At 46.3% G+C, this 24,503-nt stretch overlaps 1 protein-coding gene across 1 annotated transcript in view; it reads left to right on the top strand.

Annotated features, from left to right (window-relative positions):
- The first annotated feature begins 693 nt into the window (after window positions 1-693).
- PCOLCE (procollagen C-endopeptidase enhancer) overlaps window positions 694-24,503 on the top strand; it is a 24,114-nt gene continuing 304 nt past the window's right edge. The window contains exons 1-8 of the mRNA XM_060779800.2: window positions 694-841; window positions 4,475-4,583; window positions 7,887-8,148; window positions 15,983-16,107; window positions 16,196-16,332; window positions 18,683-18,960; window positions 20,727-20,798; window positions 21,009-21,179. Of these exons, the coding sequence (XP_060635783.2) occupies window positions 744-841; window positions 4,475-4,583; window positions 7,887-8,148; window positions 15,983-16,107; window positions 16,196-16,332; window positions 18,683-18,960; window positions 20,727-20,798; window positions 21,009-21,179 (1,252 nt within the window). The 5' untranslated portion in view covers window positions 694-743. The remainder of the gene's footprint in view (window positions 842-4,474; window positions 4,584-7,886; window positions 8,149-15,982; window positions 16,108-16,195; window positions 16,333-18,682; window positions 18,961-20,726; window positions 20,799-21,008; window positions 21,180-24,503) is intronic.

Raw genomic sequence — 24,503 nt, 5'->3', positions numbered from 1 at the left:
TTGCTATTCCAGCTGGCTCATTGCAAGACCCACACTTGTGAACAGCTCCCAAACAGAGGGTGCCTCCAGGCAACAACAGCCAGGCCACCTCCATGCTGATGCACTCCTTGGTTGACTTTGCACACTTGATGTTCAAGCTGGCTCATTGCAAGGCCCACACTTGTGAACAGCTCCCGAACAGAGGGTGCCTCCAAGCAACAACAGCCAGGCCACCTCCATGCTGATGCACTCCTTGGTTGACTTTGCACACTTGATGTTCAAGCTGGCTCATTGCAAGGCCCACACTTGTGAACAGCTCCCGAACAGAGGGTGCCTCCAAGCAACAACAGCCAGGCCACCTCCATGCTGATGCACTCCTTGGTTGACTTTGCACACTTGATGTTCAAGCTGGCTCATTGCAAGGCCCACACTTGTGAACAGCTCCCGAACAGAGGGTGCCTCCAAGCAACAACAGCCAGGCCACCTCCATGCTGATGCACTCCTTGGTTGACTTTGCACACTTGCTGTTCAAGCAGGCTCATTGCAAGACCCACACTTGCAGACAAGGGTTCTTTCTCCCACCCTGGACATCTGGATATATCTAGAGAGAGAGAGAGAGAGAGAGAGACCTCCTTTGCAGCAGAGCTCACCAACCTCTGGAGAAGGGGGCGTGGGCTGTGCTTGCCCCCTCCCACCTCGCCCTGGGTCCTCCCCTTGCCTGCCTGCCTTCCTGAGAGTCCAGTCTGCCTCTGCCCAGTGCCAGGATGGGACCCTTCCTCCTCCTCTTCTCCTTCTTCTTCCTCTGCCTTCCCTCCTTCGGCTTCGGGCAGGAGAAGCCCCCCGCCCAGGGAAACCAGACCAGGTCAGAGACCCCTCCCCTCCCCATCCCACCCTATTGAGGGAGGGAAAGAAGAGAGAAAGAGGGAGTGAGGGAGGGTCTGCAGGTGCCTGCCAAGACCCCCCTTTTGGGGTAGGCAGGCATGCATGGGGTCTCCCTCTCTCTTTCCCCCCTTTTTGCAAAATCAGGGGGGTTCAAAGGGGGGCCCATCCCACCCTATGGAGGGAGGGAAAGGGGAGAGAGGGGGGGGGGGTCTGCAGGTGCCTGCCAAGACCCCCCTTTTGGGGCAGACAGGCATGCATGGGGCTCTCCCTCTCTCTTTCCCCCCTTTTTGCAAAATCTGGGGGTTCAAAGGGGGGGGGGAAGAGAGGAGCCATAGACTGTCCATCAGTCACCCCCTTTGTGGGGAAGGGTCCTCCCTCCAAGGCCCCCACCCACCCAAAGGAGCCCTCTCTCTCTCTCTCTCTGATGGGCCTCTCTGTGAGTGGGGGTCCTCCCCCCCCCTCCTCTCCTCTCTTCTCCTCTTTTCCTTCTCTTTCCACTTCTTGGCAGAGGTTTGAGCTCCACATCTGGAAGGACTTAAGTCCAGCGAGGCGGGCGCTTCGCCTGCCAGGAACCAGAGGAGACGCCGCCAAGCAGATTCCCAGAATTCTTGGGTCAAGAAGGAGGCAAAGTGGGTGGGTGGGTGGGTGCCTGGGGGGTCCTTTCAGGGGGAGAGAGGTCAAAGAGAGAAGTCAAAGTAGTTTCCCATGGGATGATAGTTTACTCCCTGAATTGCTCCCAGGATTCGGGGCTTGAAAATAACTCGGCACCTGGAGAAACTCCAAGTTCAAGGGTTTATATGGCATCCATTGAGGGGTGGGGGGTCCCCATTTATGGGGTTCTGCGTGCGTTTTGTCATAGCTTGATTTCCCAATGGACTGGGCTAGATGACCCTTGGGGACCCCTTCCCGATCCTATCAGCCCCGAGGGGTTTTGTTCCCACGGTATAGGGATGATAGTTTACTCCCTGAATTGCTCCCAGGATTCGGGGCTTGAAAACAACTCAGCACTTGGAGAAACTCCAAGTTCAAGGGTTTATATGGCATCCATTGAGGGGTGGGGGTCCCCATTTATGGGGTTCTGCGTGCATTTTGTCATAGTTGGATTTCCCAATGGACCGGGCTAGATGACCCTTGGGGACCCCTTCCCGAGCCTATCAGCCCCAAGGGGTTGTTCCCATGCTATAGGGATGATAGTTTACTCCCTGAATTGCTCCCAGGATTCGGGGCTTGAAAACAACTCGGCACCTGGAGAAACTCTAAGTTCAAGGGTTTATATGGCATCCATTGAGGGGTGGGGGGTCCCCACTTATGGGGTTCTGCGTGTGTTTTGTCATAGCTTGATTTCCCAATGGGCCGGGCTAGATGACCCTTGGGGACCCCTTCCCGATCATATCAGCCCCGAGGGGTTTTGTTCCCACGGTATAGGGATGATACTTTACTCCCTGAATTGCTCCCAGGATTCGGGGCTTGAAAACAACTCGGCACCTGGAGAAACTCCAAGTTCAAGGGTTTATATGGCATCCATTGAGGGGTGGGGGGTCCCCACTTATGGGGTTCTGCGTGCATTTTGTCATAGCTTGATTTCTCAATAGACCGGGCTAGATGACCCTTGGGGGCCCCTTCCCAGTCCTATCAGCCCCAAGGGGTTTTGTTCCCATGCTATAGGGATGATAGTTTACTCCCTGAATTGCTCCCAGGATTCGGGGCTTGAAAACAACTCGGCACCTGGAGTAATTCCAAGTTCAAGGGTTTATACAGCATCCATTGAGGGGTGGGGGATCCCCACTTATGGGGTTCTGCGTGCGTTTTGTCATAGCTTGATTTCCCAATGGACCGGGCTAGATGACCCTTGGGGACCCCTTCCCGATCCTATCAGCCCCGAGGGGTTTTCTTCCCACAGGGTCTTGGGATGATAGATTACTCCCTGAATTGCTCCCGGGATTCGGGGCTTGAAAACAACTCGGCACCTGGAGAAACTCCCAAGTTCAAGGGTTTATACGGCATCCATTGAGGGGTGGGGGGTCCCCACTTATGGGGTTCTGCGTGCGTTTTGTCATAGCTTGATTTCCAAATGGGCTGGGCTAGATGACCCTTGGGGACCCCTTCCCGGTCCTATCAGCCCCAAGGCGTTTCCTCACCACGATCTTCCCAACAGTAAAGCAAGGCAGGCTTCCCTTTGAAGAGAACCTATAGGATACAACTGTGGCATCTGGAGTTGAGTCTGGAGGGTTTATTCCACAGAGGTTGGATGGCCATCTGTCGAGAGGGATTGGATTGTTCGTTTCTGAATGGCAGAAGCTCAGACTGGATGGCCCTTGTTGGAGGGGGGTGGGGTGGTTCTCTTGTAACTCTGGAATTCTATGGTTCTATTATTATTATTATTATTATTATTATTCAGCCAAGGCTGGATGGTTATCTGTCAGGAAGGCCTTGATGATGTCCTCCTGCCTGGCAGAAAGAGGTTGGACTGGATGCTCTTTAGGGTTCCCTTCCAACCCTTATTATTATTATTATTACTTGAGATACCATGAGTCCACAGCAGACACTCTGCTGGCTGTTGTATCGGATCACACGTCGGACCCTTCCCAAGTGTCTAGGACTGTGTGATGTATCGGCAAATAATGCGTTATTATTATTATTATTATTATTGTTATGCAGAGAATGGATGGCCATGTGTTGGGAAGGCTTTGATTGTATCTTCCTACCTAGTAGAAAGAGGTTGGACTGGATGGCCCTTGGGGGTCCCTTCTAACCCTAGGATATTATTATTATTATTATTATTATTATTATTATTATTATTATTATTATTATTATCAAGAGGGCTTTGATGATGTCCTCCTGCCTGGCAGAAGGAGGTTGGACTGGATGGCCCTTGGCAGTCCCTTCCAACCATAGGATTCTCTTCTATCTTCTATTATTATTATTATTATTATTATTATTATTATTATTATTTAGTATTATTATGCAGAGACTGGATGGCCATCTGTCAAGAGGGCTTTGATGAGGTCCTCCTGCCTGGCAGAAGGAGGTTGGACTGGATGGCCCTTGGGGGTCCCTTCCAACCCTAGTATTCTCTTCTAGTATTATTATTATTATTCTTATTATTAGTATTAGTATTAGTATTATTAGTATTATTAGTATTATTATTTAGTATTATTATGCAGAGACTGGATGGCCATCTGTCAAGCGGGCTTTGATGATGCCCTCCTGTCTGGCACAAGGAAGTTGGACTGGATGGCCCTTGGGGTCCCTTCCAACCCTAGGATTCTCTTCTATTATTATTATTATTATTATTATTATTATTATTATTATTATTATTTAGTATTATTATGCAGAGACTGGATGGCCATCTGTCAAGAGAGCTTTGATGATGTCCTCCTGCCTTGCAGAAGGAGGTTGGACTGGATGGCCCTTGGGGGTCCCTTCCAACCCTAGGATTCTGATGACGATGATGCTGCAGAGGTCCTCTTGACCCCAAGGCCTGTCCGAGGAGGGGGTGTGAGGACCCTATGGACACTCCTTTGGAGAGAGACCCTCCAAGCAGTCCTGCATAGCAAAGGGTTGGGCTGGATGACCCTTGGGGGCCCCTTTCCGACCCCTCTCTCCCTTGCAGGCCCGTCTTCCTCTGCGGGGGGGACCACACTGGAGACACCGGCTACATCGCCAGCCATGGCTTCCCGGACCCCTACCCTCACGGCCAGATCTGCAACTGGACCATCACCGTAAGTTCCCCAAGTTACTCCTTGCCTTCGTCCTTCCAAAGGATCTCGAGCAGTTACCTGGTGAAAGGAGCGTTGTTCCAACCCGTCACGCTTTGCAACGGTCATTCAATGCGGTGGTGACATATTAGGAAGCATAGGCAGTAACTTCCAGTAGTGAATTCCTTCTAAGTTCCTTTTGTAAGTAGTTAAACGAGTGTCATTCTGTTGCTTTCCTTCATGGCCTGTAACTTGATTCCACTCATATTATTATTGTTATTATTATATTTATTTATACCCTACTTTATCTCTACTTTATCTCTTCCACAGCAAAGTAACTAGTTCCTCCTAAGTTCCTTTTTTAACTAGCAGAAGGTAGACAGCTAAAGGATCGCCATTCTGTTGCATTCCTTCATGGCTTGTAACTTGGTTACATCCATGTTTTAAGGAAGTAAAGGCAGTAATTGGCAGTAACTAGGTACTTGTAACTAGTTCCCTTTTTTAAGTAGCAAAAAGTACACAGCTAAAGGACTGCCATTCTGTTGTGTCCCATCATGTTTCATAACTTGATTCCATCCATGCAATTAGGAAGTAAAGGCAGTAACTGGCAGTTACTTGTAACTAGTTCCTTTTTTAAGTAGCAAAAAGTACACATCTAAAGGACTGCCATTCTGTTGCGTCCCATCATGTTTTGTAACTTGATTCCATCCATGCAATTAGGAAGTAAAGGCAGTAACTGACTTGTAACTAGTTCCTTCTAAGTTCCTTTTTTAAGTAGCAAAAAGTACACATCTAAAGGACTGCAATTCTGTTGCGTTCCTTCATGTTTTGTAACTTGATTCCATCCATGCAATTAGGAAGTAAAGGCAGTAACTGGCAGTTACTTATAACTAGTTCCTTCTAAGTTCCTTTTTTAAGTAGCAAAAAGTACACAACTAAAGGACTGCCATTTTGTTGCGTCCCATCATGTTTTGTAACTTGATTCCATCCATGCAATTAGGAAGTAAAGGCAGTAACTGACTTGTAACTAGTTCCTTCTAAGTTCCTTTTTTAAGTAGCAAAAAGTACACATCTAAAGGACTGCAATTCTGTTGCGTTCCTTCATGTTTTGTAACTTGATTCCATCCATGCAATTAGGAAGTAAAGGCAGTAACTGGCAGTTACTTATAACTAGTTCCTTCTAAGTTTCTTTTTTAAGTAGCAAAAAGTACACATCTAAAGGACTGCAATTCTGTTGCGTTCCTTCATGTTTTGTAACTTGATTCCATCCATGCAATTAGGAAGTAAAGGCAGTAACTGGCAGTTCCTTATAACTTGTTCCTTCTAAGTTCCTTTTTTAGGTAGCGAAAGGTTGTGTTCCTTCACGGCTTGTAACTTGGTTACATCCATGTTTTAAGGAAGCAAAGGCAGTAATTGGTAATAACTAGGTACTTGTAACTAGTTCCTTTTAAAAAGTAGCAACAAGTACACAGCTAAAGGAGTGTTCCATTCCTTCATGTTTTGTAACTTGATTCCATCCATGTAATTAAGAAGCAAAGGCAGAAACCTGAAGTTACTTGTAAGAAGTTCCTTATAAGTTCCTTTTTTAGGTAGCAAAAGGTTGTGTTCCTTCATGGCTTGTAACTTGGTTACATCCATGTTATTAAGAAGCAAAGAGTTATTGGCAGTAACTAGTTCCTCCCAAGTTCCTTTTTAAGTGACAGCAGGTGCACAGCTAAAGGGATGCCATTCTGTTGCATTCCTTCATGGCTTGTAACTTGGTTACATCCATGTTTTAAGGAAGCAAAGGCTTCCTTATTGGCAATAACTAGGTACTTGTAACTAGTTTCTTTTTAAAAGTAGTAACAAGTACACAGCTAAAGGAGTACCATTCTGTTGCATTCCTTCATGTTTTGTAACTTGATTCCACCCACGTAATTAGGAAGCAAAGGCAGTATCCTGAAGTTACTTGTAACTAGTTCTTTATAAGTTCCTTTTTTAGGTAGCAAAAGGTTGTGTTCCTTCACGGCTTGTAACTTGGTTACATCCATGTTATTAAGAAGCAAAGAGTAATTAGCAGTAACTAGTTCCTCCCAAGTTCCTTTTTAAGTAACAAAAAGTGCACAGCTAAAGGGATGCCATTCTGTTGCATTCCTTCATGGCTTGTAACTTGGTTACATCCATGTTATTAAGAAGCAAAGAGTAATTGGCAGTAACTAGTTCCTCCCAAGTTCCTTCTTAAGTAACAAAAGGTGCACAGCTAAAGGGATGCCATTCTGTTGCATTCCTTCATGGCTTATAACTTGGTTACATCCATGTTATTAAGAAGCAAAGAGTAATTGGCAGTAACTAGTTCCTCCCAAGTTCCTTTTTAAGTAACAAAAGGTGCACAGCTAAAGGGATGCCATTCTGTTGCATTCCTTCACGGCTTGTAACTTGGTTACATCCATGTTATTAAGAAGCAAAGAGTAATTGTCAGTAACTAGTTCCTCCCAAGTTCCTTTCTAAGTAACAAAAGGTGCACAGTTAAAGGGATGCCATTCTGTTGTGTCCCTTCTTGGCTTGTAACTTGGTTACATCCATGTTACTAAGAAGCAAAGGCAGTAATTGGCAATAACTAGGTACTTGTAACTAGTTCCTTTTTAAAAGTAGCAACAAGTACACAACTAAAGGACTGCCATTCTGTTGCGTTCCTTCATGTTTTATAACTTGATTCTATACATGTAATTAGGAAGCAAAGGCAGTAACTGGCAGTTGCTTGTAACTAATTCCTTCTAAATTCCTTTTTTAGGTAGCAAAAGGTTGCATTCCTTCATGGCTTGTAACTTGGTTACATCCATGTTATTAAGAAGCAAAGAGTAATTGTCAGTAACTAGTTCCTCCCAAGTTCCTTTTTAAGTAACAAAAGGTGCACAGCTAAAGGGATGCCATTCTGTTGTGTCCCTTCTTGGCTTGTAACTTGGTTACATCCATGTTACTAAGAAGCAAAGAGTAATTGGCAGTAACTAGTTCCTCCCAAGTTCCTTTCTAAGTAACAAAAGGTGCACAGCTAAAGGGATGCCATTCTGTTGTGTCCCTTCTTGGCTTGTAACTTGGTTACATCCATGTAATTAGAAAGCAAATGCAGTATCTCAAAGTAATTGGATATTTGTAACTTGAACAAGTAATTAGTTACTTGTAACTAGTTACTGGTTACATCCATGTAATTAGAAAGCAAACACAGTATCTCAAAGTAATTGGTTATTTGTAACTTGAACAAGTAATTAGTTACTTGTAATTAGTTACTTGTAACTAGTTACTTGCAAAGCGTTCCTTGCGAGTTTCCCTTTCTTTCTTTCTCCCCCGCAGGTGCCGGAGGGCCAGGTGGTGATGCTCTCCTTCCGCGTCTTCGACATGGAGCCGGACCCCGTCTGCCGCTACGACGCCCTCGAGGTCTACAACGGCCACTCGGCCACTGAGGCCCAGCGCTTGGGCCGCTTCTGCGGGACTTTCCGCCCGGGGGCCGTCCTCTCCACCAGCAACCGCATGATGCTGCGCATGAAATCCGACGAGAGCACCGGCGGGAGGGGCTTCCTGGTCTGGTTCAAGGGGGGGCTGCCCCACTCCGAAGGTAAGGAGACCCCAAAACACTCTCCCCCACTTACACACACGTTCAACTTGAGAACAAACCTACAAACCTGACCCTCCGGCACCTGCGGGGGAAAAAGAAAGGGGAACTCACAAGGAATGCCTTGCAAGTAACTAGTTACAAGTAACGAATTACTTGTTCAAGTTACAAATAACTAATTACTTTGAGATACTGCATTTGCTTTCTAATTACATGGATGAAACCTTTCTTGCTCGTAACTTGGGATCAGCCTGCGTTGTGCCCGGAAGTGTTGCCCTTGCCCAGGAAAGGGGGTCCAAGGGGGTCAAGCTACAAACTTCCCTTTTGACCTCAGTTTACAGCAACAGAATGCAATGGGGTTCCCTTTCCTGGAAGTGTTTACGTAGAATCTGGATGGCCATCTGTTGGGAGGGCTTTTCTTGCCTGGCAGAAGGGGCTTGGCTGCCCCTTGGGGTCTCTTCCAACTCTAGAATCATCATCATCATCATCATCATCATTATTGAGAGACTGGGTGGCCATCAGTCAGGGGGGTTTTGAATGTGTCTTCCTGCATAGCAGGGGGTTGGACTTGATGACCCTTGGGTCCCTTCCAACTCTAGAATTACCATCATCATCTTCCAACTCTAGAATCATCATCATCATCATCATCATCATCATCATCATCATTATTGAGAGACTGGGTGGCCATCAGTCAGGAGGGTTTTGATTGTGCCTTCCTGCATAGCAGGGGGTTGGACTGGATGACCCTTGGGTCGCTTCCAATTCTAGAATTATCATCATCATCATCATCATCATCATCATCATCATTGAGAAACTGGATGGCCATCAGTCAGGAGGGTTTTGATTGTGTCTCCCTGCATAGCAGGGGGTTGGACTGGATGACCCTTGGGTCGCTTCCAACTCTAGGATTTAATCATCACCATCATTATTATTGAGAGACTGGATGGCCATCATTCAGGAGGGTTTTGATTGTGTCTTCCTGCATAGCAGGGGGTTGGACTGGATGACCTTTGGGTTGCTTCCAACTCTAGAATTATCATCATCATCATCATTACTGAGAGACTGGATGGCCATCAGTCAGGAGGGTTTTGATTGTGTTTTCCTTCATAGCAGGGGGTTAGACTGGATGACCCTTGGGTTGCTTCCAACTCTAGAATTATCATCATCATCATCATTATTGAGAGACTGGATGGCCATCAGTCAGGAGGGTTTTGATTGTGTCTTCCTGCATAGTAGGGGGTTGGACTGGATGACCCTTGGGTCTCTTCCAACTCTAGAATTGCCATCATCATCATCATTATTGAGAGACTGGATGGCCATCAGTCAGGAGGGTTTTGATTGTGTCTTCCTACATAGTAGGGGTTGAACTGGATGACCCTTGGGATTGCTTCCAACTCTAGAATTACCATCATCATCATCATTATTGAGAAACTGGATGGCCATCAGTCAGGAGGGTTTTGATTGTGTCTTCCTGCATAGCAGGGGGTTGGACTGGATGACCCTTGGGTCCCTTCCAACTCTAGAATTACCATCATAATCGTTATTATTGAGAAACTGGATGACCATCAGTCAGGAGGGTTTTGATTGTGTCTTCCTTCATATCGGAGGGTTGGACTGGATGACCCTTGGGTTGCTTCCAACTCTAGAATTATCATCATCATCATTATTATTGAGAGACTGGATGGCCATCAGTCAGGAGGGTTTTGATTGTGTCTTCCTGCATAGCGGGGGGTTGGACTGGATGACCCTTGGGTCCCTTCCAACTCTAGAATTATCATCATCATCATTATTATTGAGAGACTGGGTGGCCATCAGTCAGGAGGGTTTTGATTGTGTTTTCCTTCATAGCAGGGGTTAGACTGGATGACCCTTGGGGTCTCTTCCAACTCTAGGATTCAATCATCACCAAACAAAGGCCATCAAATGCTAATCAAGGTGGTCAGTTGAAACATTCACACCTAGCTCCAACAGACAAGAGTCCTTTGTCCCACCCTGGTCATTCCACAGATATATAAACCCCTTTTTTCCTAGTTCCAACAGACCTCACAACCTCTGAGGATGCTTGCCATAGATGCAGGCGAAACGTCAGGAGAGAATGCCTCTAGAACTTGGCCATATAGCCCAAAAAAACCTTCAACAACCCAATCATCACCATCATCTTGTTTTGTGCCTTCCTGATGGGCAGAAGTGGGTCAGGCTAGATATCCTTTGGGGTTCCCTTTCAGCTCTGTAATATGGCCATTATGATTTGGGGTTCCCTTTCAGCTCTGTAATTCTGTGATATGGCCATTATGACTTAACTGAGGGTGCATCTACATGGCAGAATGGATGCCATTTGACCCCTCTTGAGCTGCCATGGGAGCTGTAGTTTTGCAAGGTCTTTCTCCTTCTGCAGTCTCAGAGTTTTGAGTTTTTGCAATTGCTTCCCACTCAAGTGCAATAATATCTCTGCAAAGGAGGGAAAGAGCCACGTTTCAAGACCTGGAGCAGCCCTGTTCCTAGAAGCCAAGTGGGTCAGAAAGCAAGGATAATTATTTTTGCAAAAGGAGGTTTTGCAATCACTCTGCAAAAAGTTGGCTCCTTTCCCTTCCCATGAGATTCCAGAGTTTCCCAGACAGAATATTTGGGGCCAGAGAAAGAAAGGATTGCTTTGCAGGAAAGGACTCTCTCTGGGGATGCGTCTGCACTGGAGAATCGATGCAGTTTGACCCCATTTTGGCTCATTGCTTTGGAATCCTGGAAATTGCAGTGTGGAGAAAGGCCAAAGATTTTGCAAAAGTGCAGCCGCTCCCAGGATGCCTTAACTATGAGTAATGGGAGTCAAAAGGGGTGTCAAACTGCATTCTTTCTACTGTGCAGATGCACTCTTGGAAGCCCAGGGTCTCTTTTGCAAGATCCTCTGGATCTCTTGCTCCTGGCATACATTCCAAAGCTGGACATTGCTCCTGCCGCTGGACGCCCCCCTGACTGGCTTCGTTTCCTCTGCAAACTATAATTAGGAGGAATTCTGCGGTTCCCACAATTGCTGTTTTGCTGCTTTGCAAGAGACGGACGGAGGGGGGTCTCCTTCCTTCCGCTCCCTCGGTGCTGTTTGCAAAACAAACAAGGGTTCAGGCCACACAACCAGGAATGCGTTCCTCCTCTCCATCCTCCTTCCTTGCAGATTGGTGTCAGCAATAATTCTGGATGGCCATCTGTCGGGAAGGCTTGGATGGAGACTTCCTATATGACAGGAGAATGGGGTTGAACTGGATGGCCTCTGAGGGTCTCTAAACAAACATAGCTTGTGAATTGCAAAGCAAAATAGAGATAGAAAGTTCCTAGCTAGTATATTAGTCCTTGAGACAGTTAGTGAACTTCAAATATAATCCCAACGGTCTCCGATACAAAATATATTCTGAATGCTGATATTAGTAGTCCTTGAGACCGTAAATAAACTGAAAATACTTGTAGTCCATGAGAACGTAAACAAATTATGTATAGTCCTTGAGACAGTCAGTGAACTACAATCTTGTCCATATGGTCTCCAATGTAGAATATACTCCAAATGATGATATTAGTGGTCCTAAAGACTGTAAATGGATTGACAATACTAGTAGTCCTTCAGAACGTAAACAAATCAATACTTGTAGTCCTTGAGAACGTAAACAAATGACAAGGATCCCTCCTTGTCATTTGGTATTGTATATAGATATCTGTGTTTCTTTGACTCTGAGGGTCTCTCCCAACTCTAGGATTGTGTGATTCAGAGACCGAACGCCCATCTGTTAAGACAGCTTCCTGCAGAAATGGGTTGGATTGGATGACCTTTGGAGGTCCCTTCCAACTCTAGGCTTGACCAGTTGCTATTGGTTGCAAATGCATTTGGACTGAATGTCAGAAAGGGTCTTTTGGGGGAAAGGGTTTGGCATCCAAACGGGACCTATGAGTTCCTCCAGCTTGAGCCAGCCAAGTGAATGCACACTATTCCTTGCTTTGGAACTGTTTAAACATGCCACGTGATTGTCGTTTTGGCCACATACGTACTGAAATGGCTCGCAAACATGGATTGTTATTGTTGTTATTATTATCTATACAGCTCTTTTTCTCTCCACAAGGAGATTCAAAGTGTTTGTTGTTGTTATAACTGATAATAATAATAATAATAATAATAATAATGTATTGTCGAAGGCTTTCATGGCCGGAATCCCTGGGTTGTGGTAGGTTTTTTCAGGCTATATGGCCATGTTCTAGAGGCATTCTCTCCTGACGTTTCGCCTGCATCTATGGCAAGCATCCTCTGAGGATGCTTGCCATAGATGCAGGCGAAATGTCAGGAGAGAATGCCTCTAGAACAGTGTTTCTCAACCTGGGGGTCGGGACCCCTGAGGGGATCGTGAAGGGGTGTCAGAGTGGTCGCAAAAGACAATCAGAAAACACAGTATTTTCTGATAGTCATGGGGATTCCATGTGGGAAGTTTGAGCCAATTCTATCGTTGATGGAGTTCAGAATGTTCTTTGAGTGTAATGAACTATAAATCCCAGCAACTACAACTCCCAAAAGTCAAGGTCTATTTTTCCCAAGCTCCATCAGTGTTCACATTTGCGCAAATTGAGTATTTGTGCCAAGTTTGGTCCAGATCCACCATTGCGTGAGTCCACGGTGCTCTCTGGATATAGGTGAACTACAACTCCCAAACTCAAACCACCAAACCCTTCCAGTGTTTTCTGTTGGTCATGGGAGTTCTGTGTGGCAAATTAGATTCAAATCCATCGCTGGTGGAGTTCAAAATGCTCTTTGATTTATAGGTGAACTATAAATCCCAGCAACTACAACTCCCAAATGACAAAATCAATCCTCCTCCAACCCCACTAGCATTTACATGTGGTTGCATTGGGTATTTGTGCCGAGTTTGGTCCAGTGACTGAAAATACATCCTGCAGATCAGATATTTAGATTACGATTCATAACAGTAGCAAAATTACAGTTGTGAAGTAGCAACGAAAATAATATTATGGTTGGGGGTCACCACAATATGAGGACCTGTACTAAGGGGTCGCGGCATTAGGAAGGTTGAGAACCACTGTTCTAGAGGCATTCTCTCCTGACGTTTCGCGTGCATCTATGGCAAGCATCCTCTGAGGATGCTTGCCATAGATGCAGGCGAAACTTCAGGAGAGAATGCCTCTAGAACATGACCCTATAGCCCGAAAATCGTACAACAACCCAATAATAATCTTTATTTCTACCCCGCCACCATCTCCTCAAGGGGACTCGGGGTGGCTTACATGAGGCCAAGCCCAACAATACAGCAATGCAAATAAACAACATGCAACGACAGTAAAATATAAAAATAAAAAATAATATACTGAAATGGCAGGGAGAAGGTTTCAGGAAAAGAGACAAAGAGAGGTCCGGAGGTCTCAAAAGCACAGATTTTATTTCCAGCTGGGACCCTGGAGTGGAGTACGTCCAAAAGCATCCCGAGCCCCGATATAGGTGCGGACTATGGCTTTTATACCCTCCAATCGCAGTCAAACAAAGAACACGCATCTACATACAATGACCTCATTCACTACGTCCAGGGCCGTAGCCAGAAAAAATTTTCGGGGAGGGTTGACAATTTTGGCGGGGGTGTGTGTGAAAATTTGGGGGGGGGGTTGAAAATTTCGGGGAGGGTTGAAAATTTCGGGGGGGGGGGGGGGTTTGAAACCTGCCTCCTAGCTCACGCTGAAGCAAAGAGCACAGCAGAGGGCAGAGCAGCCTTCTCTAGCCTGCAGCTCTGCCCCTGTCAACCACCTCCACCAAGTCTGGCCTTCAACACACACACACACTACTTGGTTGCTTCACTACATCGGCTATTGCTGCAAGTAATGACAGTGTGAATAAATTGTCAATATTTGCTCGAGATAGTGCTTACAGTTCTGGAGGGACTCTTAATTTTTTTGCATCTCATAGACTTAGCATGGGGATTTGGTTAACCAGTTAAAACTCATGAGTAAACCAGGTTTTTTAAAAAAAATCTGAAACATTTCGGGGAGGGTTTGAACCCCTAAAACCACCCCCTCGCTACAGGCCTGACTACGTCACCTTAGCATCATACGAATATCAAATTCTACCTTCCAACATACAAAAGGCATGTCTCTGTGTCTTTCTAAAGAGCAAGCATACAGCTTACATTCATCAATCAAGGGGCCTAACTTTGACCTGTCAAGAGGTAGAGGGGGGCTCCTTACTTAGAGCCTAGTTGTACCAGTCTGTTGCTTATCTCTCTCCTGGAATGTATAGATAACATGCCCCCCTCTTCAGCCCCTCTCTTGCTGTGACTGGACAGCCGCTTGCTTGTCCTGTTAGCATTCTTTCTATACAGAGAGAACTTGATTTTTCTATAGATTTCAGTACTTATAAAGTACATATAATTTATACATAAATCAATATCTAGATTTCCAATATCTCCTCATCAATACAAGAAACAATATAAATAAACGAACGAATCCCAAGGACCACCCAGTCCAACACTCTGCTGGGCAGCAACACACAACAGGATCAGATGGGGTCTTCCTATACGGCAGGAGAATGGGGCTGGACTGAGTGGCCTTTGGGGGTGTTGTGATGGAGTCTTCGAGTAGTGATACTACTGGGAGTATTAGGAGGGGAAGAAAGACTAGTCGTAAGCAAGACTCCGATGAGGAGCAACAGAGAAAGCAGATCCAGGAAATACTTATGGAATACTTATGGAATCCAGTGATGATGAATCATTTGTGGGCTTCGCAGGGAATAATGGGGTCTGAGACTGAGGAGAGTGGTATGGCAAGTTCAGAGGATGAAGAAGTGGATTGGACTAAAGTGGGATTGTGTGATTCAGAGGCTGGATGGCCATCTATTGAGACACTTAGATTGTGTCTTACTGCAGAAGCACAACCTTTGGAGGTCCCTTCTAGCTCTAGGATTGGCCAGTTGCTCTTGGTTGCAAATGCCTATGCAGCAACACATAACCCAAGCACTCTTGATCATCTGTCGGGAAGGATCGAACAGTGTCTTCCTTCCTTGCAGAAGGGGGTTGGACTGGATGGCCTTTGGGGGTCCCTTCCAAGTCTCTATATTGATACCTGACTTTCCTCTCTTCAACGGGACTCCAAGTAATTCGTAACACTAATAATGTTACCTACAACATCTAGATATCTAAATAGAATGAAATGCCGGATTCCGCTGAGTCTTGGCTTCCTCGATGGGACCCCCAGAGACCATCTAATCCAGCCCCTTCCTGCTCAATGCCCAGATTGCACCATAGCAATACAACAACTTTACCATTGGAAACCTACAACGTCTAGATATCTAAATAGAATGAAATCCTGGCTTCTTCTGCTGAGCCTTGCCTCCCTGGATGGTGTCAGAGTAAATGTTCGGGAGGCTATGCGCAGTGGAAGAGGTTACTAGGTCACACAGACACCAATCAGGACACTGCAGTCTTCCAGTTTCAAAATAACATAAATTTTTACTAAGTACATCTCAATACACGTCTACTTCTAAGCGGGCAAAATCAGGAACTACAAAGCACAGCTTCAGTACAGTTTCAGAACACCTGCTTATCTCGCTCTCTGGCTGTAAGCCGGATACTCCCTATTTCTTCCCAGCCAGAGATCTAACTTCTGTCAAGGTCTCTTCTCTCTCACAATTGAACATAACAGAATCCATCTTGAATATGAACACCATTCTCAATCATATAGAAACACATTGAAAAAACATACATGCATACCTTCAATAATCCTGACAGAAGGGTCCCCCAGAGGCCATCTAGTCCAGCCCCTTCCTGCTCAATGCCCAGATTGCCCCATTCCTTGCCCTTCTAATTTGCAGAGAACCAGTTCTGTGGGGGGAAGCTGGAGAAGCCGCAGGGCAGCCTCAAGACCCCCAACTGGCCGGAGAGGGACTACCCGGCGGGCATCAGCTGCTCCTGGCACATTGTTGTCCCCAGGGAGAAGGTAAGCAAAGGGATATGGGGGCCGAATGGGGTCACCCGGCCTCTCCTCCTGGACCGGTCACTTGACCCGAACCTGTGTCCACTCTCAGATCATCGCCTTGACCTTTGGGAAGTTCGACGTGGAGCCGGACACTTACTGCCGCTATGACTACGTGGCCGTCTTCAACGGAGGCGACCGGGACGATTCGCGGCGCATCGGCAAGTTCTGCGGGGACGTTTCGCCCAGGTATGAGGGACCCCAGAGGGCATCTAGTCCAGCCCCGTTCTGCTTCTTTCAGGGCTTCCAGCTAAAGCAGGCATGGGATAACTTTGGCCCTCTTTCCAGGTGTTTTGGACTTCAACTCCCACCATTCCACATAGCCTCAGGCCCCTTCCTTTACCCCCTCAGCCGCTTAAGCGGCTGAGGGGGTAAAGGAAGGGGCCTGAGGCTATGCGGAATGGTGGGAGTTGAAGTCCAAAACACCTGGAAGGAGGGCCAAAGTTGGTTCATGCCTGAGCTAAAGCATCCCCAGAAGCAAGGAACTGACCAGCCTCATTTTAGACACCTCCAGAGAAGGAGACTCACAGAATCCCAGCATTGAAAGGGTCTCCCAGAGGCCATCTAGTCCATCCCCATTGTGCTCAATGCCCAGCTGAAGCATCCCTAAAGATTTTGCAAAAAAAAGTCCAGAGAAAGAGAGCTACCAACTCTCTCTTACTATCCTTCCAATGATCATTTGAACTCTCTTCCTGTCACTTAAATCCCAGGATGTGCAGTGATCGAACTGCTTTAATTGCACAGGTGTTGCTGGACCTCAAGTCTCAGCAACCTTACTGGTCACCTGTGCTGCAAATTGCACCCCAGCAGCTCTTAGGTTGTGCTTGGGTTGTGTTTCAACACGTGCAATTCCCAAAGTTCACTGGGGGGAAAAATACGCAACCTACAAGTTAGGCGGGACCCCAAAAGGTCATCTAGTCCAGCCCTAGTGATACTACAGTTCATATCTGAAACATCTCTGCAGAGCTTAGGTTTGCAAGGCATACACACACACACAAAGACACACACACACAAGTCGTCCCCTGCCATGTGTTGCTGTGGCCCAGTCTGTATATATGTGTTTTGTGTGTGTGTATATATGTGTGTATATATTTTTGTATCTGTGTATTGGTATATATGTTTGCGTGTGTGTGTGTGTGTGTGTGTGTGTGTATATATATATATATATATATACACACACACACACACACACACACACACACACATATATATTTATGTGTGTGTGTGTGTGGTTGTGTGTGTGTGTATATATGTGTGTGCTTGTCTATATGCATATTTCTGTTTATATATGTGTGCATGTATGTATGTGTGTATATTTGTGTGTGCATGTGTATATGTATATGTATATATGTGTGTGTATGTAGATGTATGTGTGTGTATTGGGTGTGCTTGGGTGTATATATATATACACACACACACTATGTGTATGTATGTGTGCATGTGTATATGTATATGAGTGTGTGTGTGTGTGTATAATATAATAATAATAATAATAAAACTTTATTTGTACCCCGCTACCATCTCCCCAAGAGACTCGGTGTGGCTTACATGAGGCCGAGCCCAAAGTACATCAGCAAAAACAACAACAACAGTAATACAAAACAATAAAATAAAACTCATAAACAAAACATAGGCAGTAAACATCAACAATCACACAATAACACTTAAAAACCTATGGCTGGGCCAAATGTAATAATTAAAAATTAAAAAATAATGCTGAGCATTATTTTTAAATTTTTAATTATTACATATAGATAGGTAGGTAGGTAGGTAGGTAGGTAGGTGTATTTTTGGGGGTTTTAAGTCCATTCTGCTGGGGGTTTTTTTGTTGTTGTTTTTTGTATTTTTAGGGGTGATGAACACTCGTTGGACTGTTAGGTGTATTGCGTCAAAATTTCATGTCAATTCGTCCAGTGGTTTCCCACAAACAAACATTACATTAGGTTCTTGTGGGTTTTTTCGGGCTATAGGGCCATGTTCTAGAGGCATTTTCTCCTGACATTTCACCTGCATCTATGGCAAGCATCCTCAGAGGTAGTGGCTTGCCATAGATGCAGGCGAAATGTCAAGAGAAAATGCCTCTAGAACATGGCCCTATAGCCCGAAAAAACCCACAAGAACCTAGTGATTCCAACCATGAAAGCCTTCGACAATACATTAAACATTACTTTTTTATTTATATAGATAGATGAGGGTTGGATTGCAAAGAGAAGGGCCAAAACACCCTTGTGGGGTTTGCTATGATGTCTATGTCCCTCTCTCACTCTCAGTTGTCTCAGCATCGTTCTTAACTAGGAGCTGTTAGTCGGATGTTTGTAACTTGGGGACCACCTGTATGTCAGGCATGGGCCAACTTTGGCCCTCCCTCCAGGTGTTGTGGACTTCAACTCCCACAATTAGGCTGTTAGGAATTGTGGGAGGTGGAATCCTAAACACTTGGAGGGCCGAAGTTTGCCCATGCCTGTTGTATGGTGTGTACGCATTGGAAATGATCGTTGTTGTCAATGGCAAGCTAAGCCCTGCTTTCTCCCCTCCGCAGCCCGGTCTACTCCGAGGGCAACGAGCTCCTGGTCCAGTTTGTCTCCGACCTGAGTGTCACGGCGGACGGCTTCTCGGCCTCCTACGTGGTCAAGGACCCCCGCGAAGTGGCCGAGAAGCGCCCGGCGCCCCAGCCAGAGGGTCCCGTCTTCCCAGGCTCCAAGCCGGGCAAGAAGCCCTTCGCCCCCAAGCCCAAGCCCGCCCCCAAGCCCCCCAAGGCGGCCCCCGGCCCCAAGCCCAGCCCCCGGCCACGGCCCACCACCCCCACCGCCACCACAGGTAAGAGCAGCCGAGGGTCAGCGGTCAGCTTGGAATCGCAGAATCCTAGAATTCTATAGTCACCTTCTGCTATTATGCCAGTAAAGCACAATCCAAGCCCTCCTGACTGATGGCCACCCAGCTTCTGCTTAATAATAATAATTATAGAATCCTAGTTGGAAGTGACCCCCAAAGGCTATCTAGTCCAAGCCCCCTTCTGCCATAAGGCATAATCCAAACCCTTCTGACAGATGGCCATCCAGCCTCAAAGACATTCCAAAGGTTTGTGGAGAAGCACGGCTATGGAATCCTAGAAAGGACCCCCAAAAGCCATCTAGTCCATCCCCTTTCTGCAGTTATGCAGGAAAAGCACAAGCCAAGCCTTCCCGACAGATGGCCATCCAAGCCTACAAAGAAGGAGACTAAAACTACTGAACAGCTCTTCTTATAGTCAGGAAGGTTTTGAATTCTGTGTTTAGAGAGGGAAGTGGGATGTTATTATTATTATTATTATTACTAATATTAATAATAATTCCCCGCTTTTTCTCTCCACAAAGCAGACTCAAAATGGGATATGAATAAATGGCTACAACAATTGTATTGAAGGAGGGCAAAGCTTTCAGCAAAGAAGGGGATGACAACTATTGCTTTTATTTTGGTTTTCCTGACCTTTTAACTTTTTCCTTTTCCCCTTCCCTTCTTTCCTTTCCTCTCTTCCTATTCTTCTTTCCTTTTCTTCCTTCTTTTTCTTTCCTATCCTTCCTTTCTTTCCTTCCTTCCTTTCCTACATTCATTATCTTTCCTTCCTCTTTTTTCCTTTCCTTCCTTTCCTTGGCTGTCCTTCCTTCCTTCCCTTTTCTCCCTTTCCTTCTCTTCCCTTCCCTTCTTTCCTATCCTTCCCTCTTCCCTTCCTTTCCTTCCCTTCCTTCCCTATTCTTCCTTCCTTTCCTATCCTTCCTTCCTTTCCTACATTCCTTATCTTTCCTTCCTCTTTTTCCCCTTCCTTCCTTCCTTCCTTCCTTCCTTCCTTCCTTCCTTCCTTCCTTCCTTCCTTCCTTCCTTCCTTCCCTTTCCTCCCTTTCCTCCTCTTCCCTTCTCTTCTTTCCTATCCTTCCATCTTCCCTTCCCTTTCCTTCCTTCCTTCCCTACATTCCTTATCTTTCCTTCCCCTTTTTTCCTTTCCTTCCTTTCCTTGGTTTCTTCCTTCCCTTTCCTCCCTTCCCTTCTCTTCCCTTCTTTCCTATCGTTCTGTCTTCCCTTCCCTTCCCTTCCTCCTTTCCTTCCTTCCTTTCCTACATTCCTTATCTTTCCTTCCTCTTTTTTCCTTTCCTTCCTTTCCTTGGTTCCTTCCTTCCCTTTCCTCCCTTCCCTTCTCTTCCCTTCCCTTCTTTCCTATCCTTCCGTCTTCCCTTCCCTTCGCTTTCTCCTTTCCTTCCTTTCCTTTCCTTCCTTCCTTCCTTCCTTCCTTCCTTCCTTCCTTCCTTCCTTCCCTTTCCTCCCTTTCCTCCTCTTCCCTTCTCTTCTTTCCTATCCTTCCGTCTTCCCTTCCCTTTCCTTCCTCTTTTCCTTCCTTCCTTTCCTACATTCCTTATCTTTGCTTCCTTTTCCCCCCTTTCCTTCCTTTCCTTTCCTTGGCTGTCCTTCCTTCCTTCCCTTTCCTCCCTTCCCTTTCCTTCTTTCCTATCCTTCCCTCTTCTCTTCCCTTTCCTTCCTCCTTCCTTTCCTACCCTTCATTCCTCCCTCCTTCCCTCCCTTCCCTATCTTCCTTCCTTCCTTTTTTTTCCTAGCTGAGGGCGAATGCCCCCAACGCTGCCAACGGACGGGAACGATCGTGAGCAACTTCTGCGAGAGAGATTTCGGTAAAAGTGCTTGGGATCCGCTTTGCGTGGCATTGGGAGGGCCACTCAGATGGGAGAACACACGGGTTGGGGCGGGTGCCCTTTGGGAACACTTGGGAAGGGAGTCCCAAAAGGTGGGGACCCCAGGAGTAGCCCCCATTTATGGCACTGCCCCTTCCTTCCTTCCTTCCTTCCTTCCCTGGTGACCCTTTCCTTCTTCCCTCCTTGCAGTGGTCATAGGGTCAGTGCAGACGGTGGTGCGAGGCCCAGGGCAAAGCGTCACGGCCACCGTTGTCCGCGTGCAGACCTTCAAGTCTGGTGCTTTGGCCCTCCCTCCGTTCGGGAGCGAGATCACCCTCCAAATGGAGGTGCCCTGCCGACAGTGCCCCCTCCTCAAGAAAGGTGAGCCCCAAACAGCGGTCCATGCAAAAGACGCCTTAGTGGACCGCAAGATGAACATGAGCCGAGAGTGCGATGCGGCAGCCAAAAGGGCAAATGCCATCCTAGGCTGCATTAAGATAGTGTGCAGATGGAAGGAAGTCGTAGACCTTGCAAAAAGAAATCCAAGGGTCTTAGTAAACCACAAGTTGAAAATGAGCCAAGAATGCAATTCAGCAGCAAAAAAGGCCAATGCAATTCTAGGCTGCATGAATAGCAGCACTGAGTCTAATCAAGGTAAGTAATAATCCACGTGAAAGGCATCGAGAGGTCTTAGTGGACGACAAGATGAACATGAGGCAAGAGTGTGATGCAGCTGCAAAAGAGGCCAATGCAATTCTAGGCTGCATGAATAGCAGCATTGAGTCTAATCAAGGTAAGTCATAATCCATGTGAAAGGCATCGAGGGGTCTTAGTGGACGACAGGATGAACATGAGGCAAAAGTGTGATGCAGCAGCAAAAGAGGCCAATGCAATTCTCATCTGCATCGATGAGAAAGCAGTGATTACATCAAGGGAAGGAATCTAAATAATAATAATAATAATAATAATAATAATAATAATAATAATAATAATAGAAAGAAAGGGAAAATTACTCACAGCAAGGGCTTAGAGATGCCAAATGGACAAACCATAAAGTGCCATCAGCCTGAAGCTTATAAATATCTGGGCATACTACGGTTGGACAATATCAAGCATGGGCATGTGAGAAAGGTGGTCAGCAAAGAATATGTCCAAAGAGTCAGAAAGGTTTCGAAGAGCAAATTAAACGGCGGAAATACGATCAAGGCTTTCAACCCCTGGGACCTCCCCGTCATGAGATACACAGCTGGGATTGTGAACTGGACGCAAGCAGAGCTGGAGGATCTGGACAGAAAAACAAGGAAACGGATGACAATCCACTCCTCATGACACCTGCGGAGTGATGTCGACAGGCAGAAAATCAGGAGGCAGAGAGAAGAGGGCATCTGCAAGGGAAACCGACGGTAGAAGAAGAAGAGAAACACGCGCTGGCAGATGATGGGAAAGGCAGTCACGAACCAACATTGTTTGCTGTGAACTAATCTTGTTGTTTATCATCAAATAATACTGTCAATAATAGTAATAATAATATTAATAATAATAATAATAATAATTTCATCAGCTTCCTTGCAGACTGAGCAAGGAAGCGGATGAAACCATGGACCATCTTCTCAGCTGCTGCAAGAAAATCGCACAGACAGACTACAAACAGAGGCACAACTCTGTGGCCCAAATGATTCACTGGAACTTATGTCACAAGGATTAGTTCATCCGCTTCCTTGCACAGTCTGCATTTTGGGTCATCCGTTGATTTTTCCATCCTGGCCTTAATGGCCTTGGTTCTGATGGCTTGCTGGGCTGCAAGAACCAGGGTTCTGGGTTGCAAGATGGGTTCTGGGCTGCAAGAACCAGGCCTTCTTCTGTCTCCTTCTTCAAGGTTCCATTTGTGATTAACCATCACCAGGTCCTCTCCTTGTCAACTTTTCCTTCCATTTTGTCAAGAAACTGCCCATGCAATGCTTTGTTGTGCCATTATTATTATTATTATTATTATTATTATTATTATTATTAGCATAGTGTCTAGATCTAGGGAAGTCATGCTCCCCATGCTCTATTCCGCTTTGGTTAGACCACTTTATCTGGAATATTGTGTCCAATTCTGGGCACCACAATTCAAGAGAGAGATTGACAAGCTGGAATGTGTCCAGAGGAGGGCGACTCAAATGATCAAGGGTCTGGAGAACAAGCCCTATGAGGAGCGGCTTGGGGAGCTGGGCATGTTTAGCCTGAAGAAGTGAAGGCTGAGAGGGGATATGATAGCCATGTATAAATATGTGAGAGGAAGCCACAGGGAGGAGGAGGGAGCAAGCTTGTTTTCTGCTTCCCTGGGGACTAGGACGCAAGGGAACAATGGCTTCAAACTACAAGAGAGGAGATTCCATCTGAACATGAGGAAGAACTTCCTGACTGTGAGAGCCGTTCAGCAGTGGAACTCTCTGCCCCGGAGTGTGGTGGAGGCTCCTTCTTTGGAAGCTTTTAAACAGAGGCTGGATGGCCATCTGTCAGGGGTGATTTGAATGCAATATTCCTGCTTCTTGGCAGAATGGGGTTGGACTGGATGATGGCCCAGGAGGTCTCCTCCAACTCTTAGATTCTATGATTCTATGATTATTATTATTATTATTATTTGTCCAAAGGAATTGGATTGTGTCTTCTTGTACAGCAGGAGGAGTCTGGAAGGCATGATCCTTGGGTCCCATCCAACTTTAGGGTTCTATGACTATTTATGTATTTACTTTGCTTCTATACGGCTGTATCTCAAGCCCGAAGGCAACTCACAGTGGTTCACAAACAGTAGAAACAGTAGAAACAGCAGTGGTTCCATACAACATAGAACAATTGACTTAACACCTTATCCATAAATTACCAATAAGCAATTACAATGCACAATTATGACAAAAAACCACCGTACCCAATCTTCTCATCATCCAAGCGTAGTCCAGGTTCGTCGTCCATTGTTCCATTCCTATGTTCCATTCCCAGATTGCACTAAATTACTCAAACGCCTGCACAAACATCCAGGTCTTCACCTTTTTGCGGAATACCATTAGAGATGGTGCTAGCCTAATGTCCGTAGGAAGGGCTTTCCACAGCCGAGGAGCCACCACCGAGAAGGCCCTATCTCTCGTCCCCGCCAGCCGAGCTTGAGAAGCAGGCGGGATCGAGAGCAGGGTCTCCCCGGAAGATCTCAAAGTCCTGGTGGGTTCGTAGGCAGAGATGCGGTCGGATAGGTAGCTTGGGCCGGAACCGTTTAGGGCTTTAAAGGCCAACGCCAGCACTTTGAATTCAGCCCGGTAGCAGATCGGTAGCAACAGGGGGGTTGTATGCTCCCTGCGCTCCGCTCCTGTTAACATCATGGCTGCCGAGCATTGGACTAGTTGGAGCTTCCGAGCTGTCTTCAAAGGCAACCCCACGTAGAGAGCGTTGCAGTAGTCTAAACGGGATGTAACCAGAGCGTGGACTACCGTGGCCAAGTCAGACTATGATGATGATGATGATGAAAGGCCATCTGTCAGGAGTTGGATGAGACCCTTATTTATAACCAATGGGCCCTGGACTGGATGGCCTTTAGGGTCCCTTCCACCTCTGGGATTCTATGGATATTACTACTACTACTACTACTACTACTACTACTACTACTGATGGCCATCTGCTGGGAGGGCTTGGATGGTGTCCTCCCTTTATGGCTCCCCTTTGCCTGACCCT

Source organism: Anolis sagrei, chromosome 6 (genome assembly GCF_037176765.1).
Source record: "Anolis sagrei isolate rAnoSag1 chromosome 6, rAnoSag1.mat, whole genome shotgun sequence".
Classification (NCBI taxonomy): domain Eukaryota; kingdom Metazoa; phylum Chordata; class Lepidosauria; order Squamata; family Dactyloidae; genus Anolis; species Anolis sagrei.
Note: the sequence above shows the minus strand (reverse complement) of the source record. Positions and strands in the feature narration are given on the sequence as shown.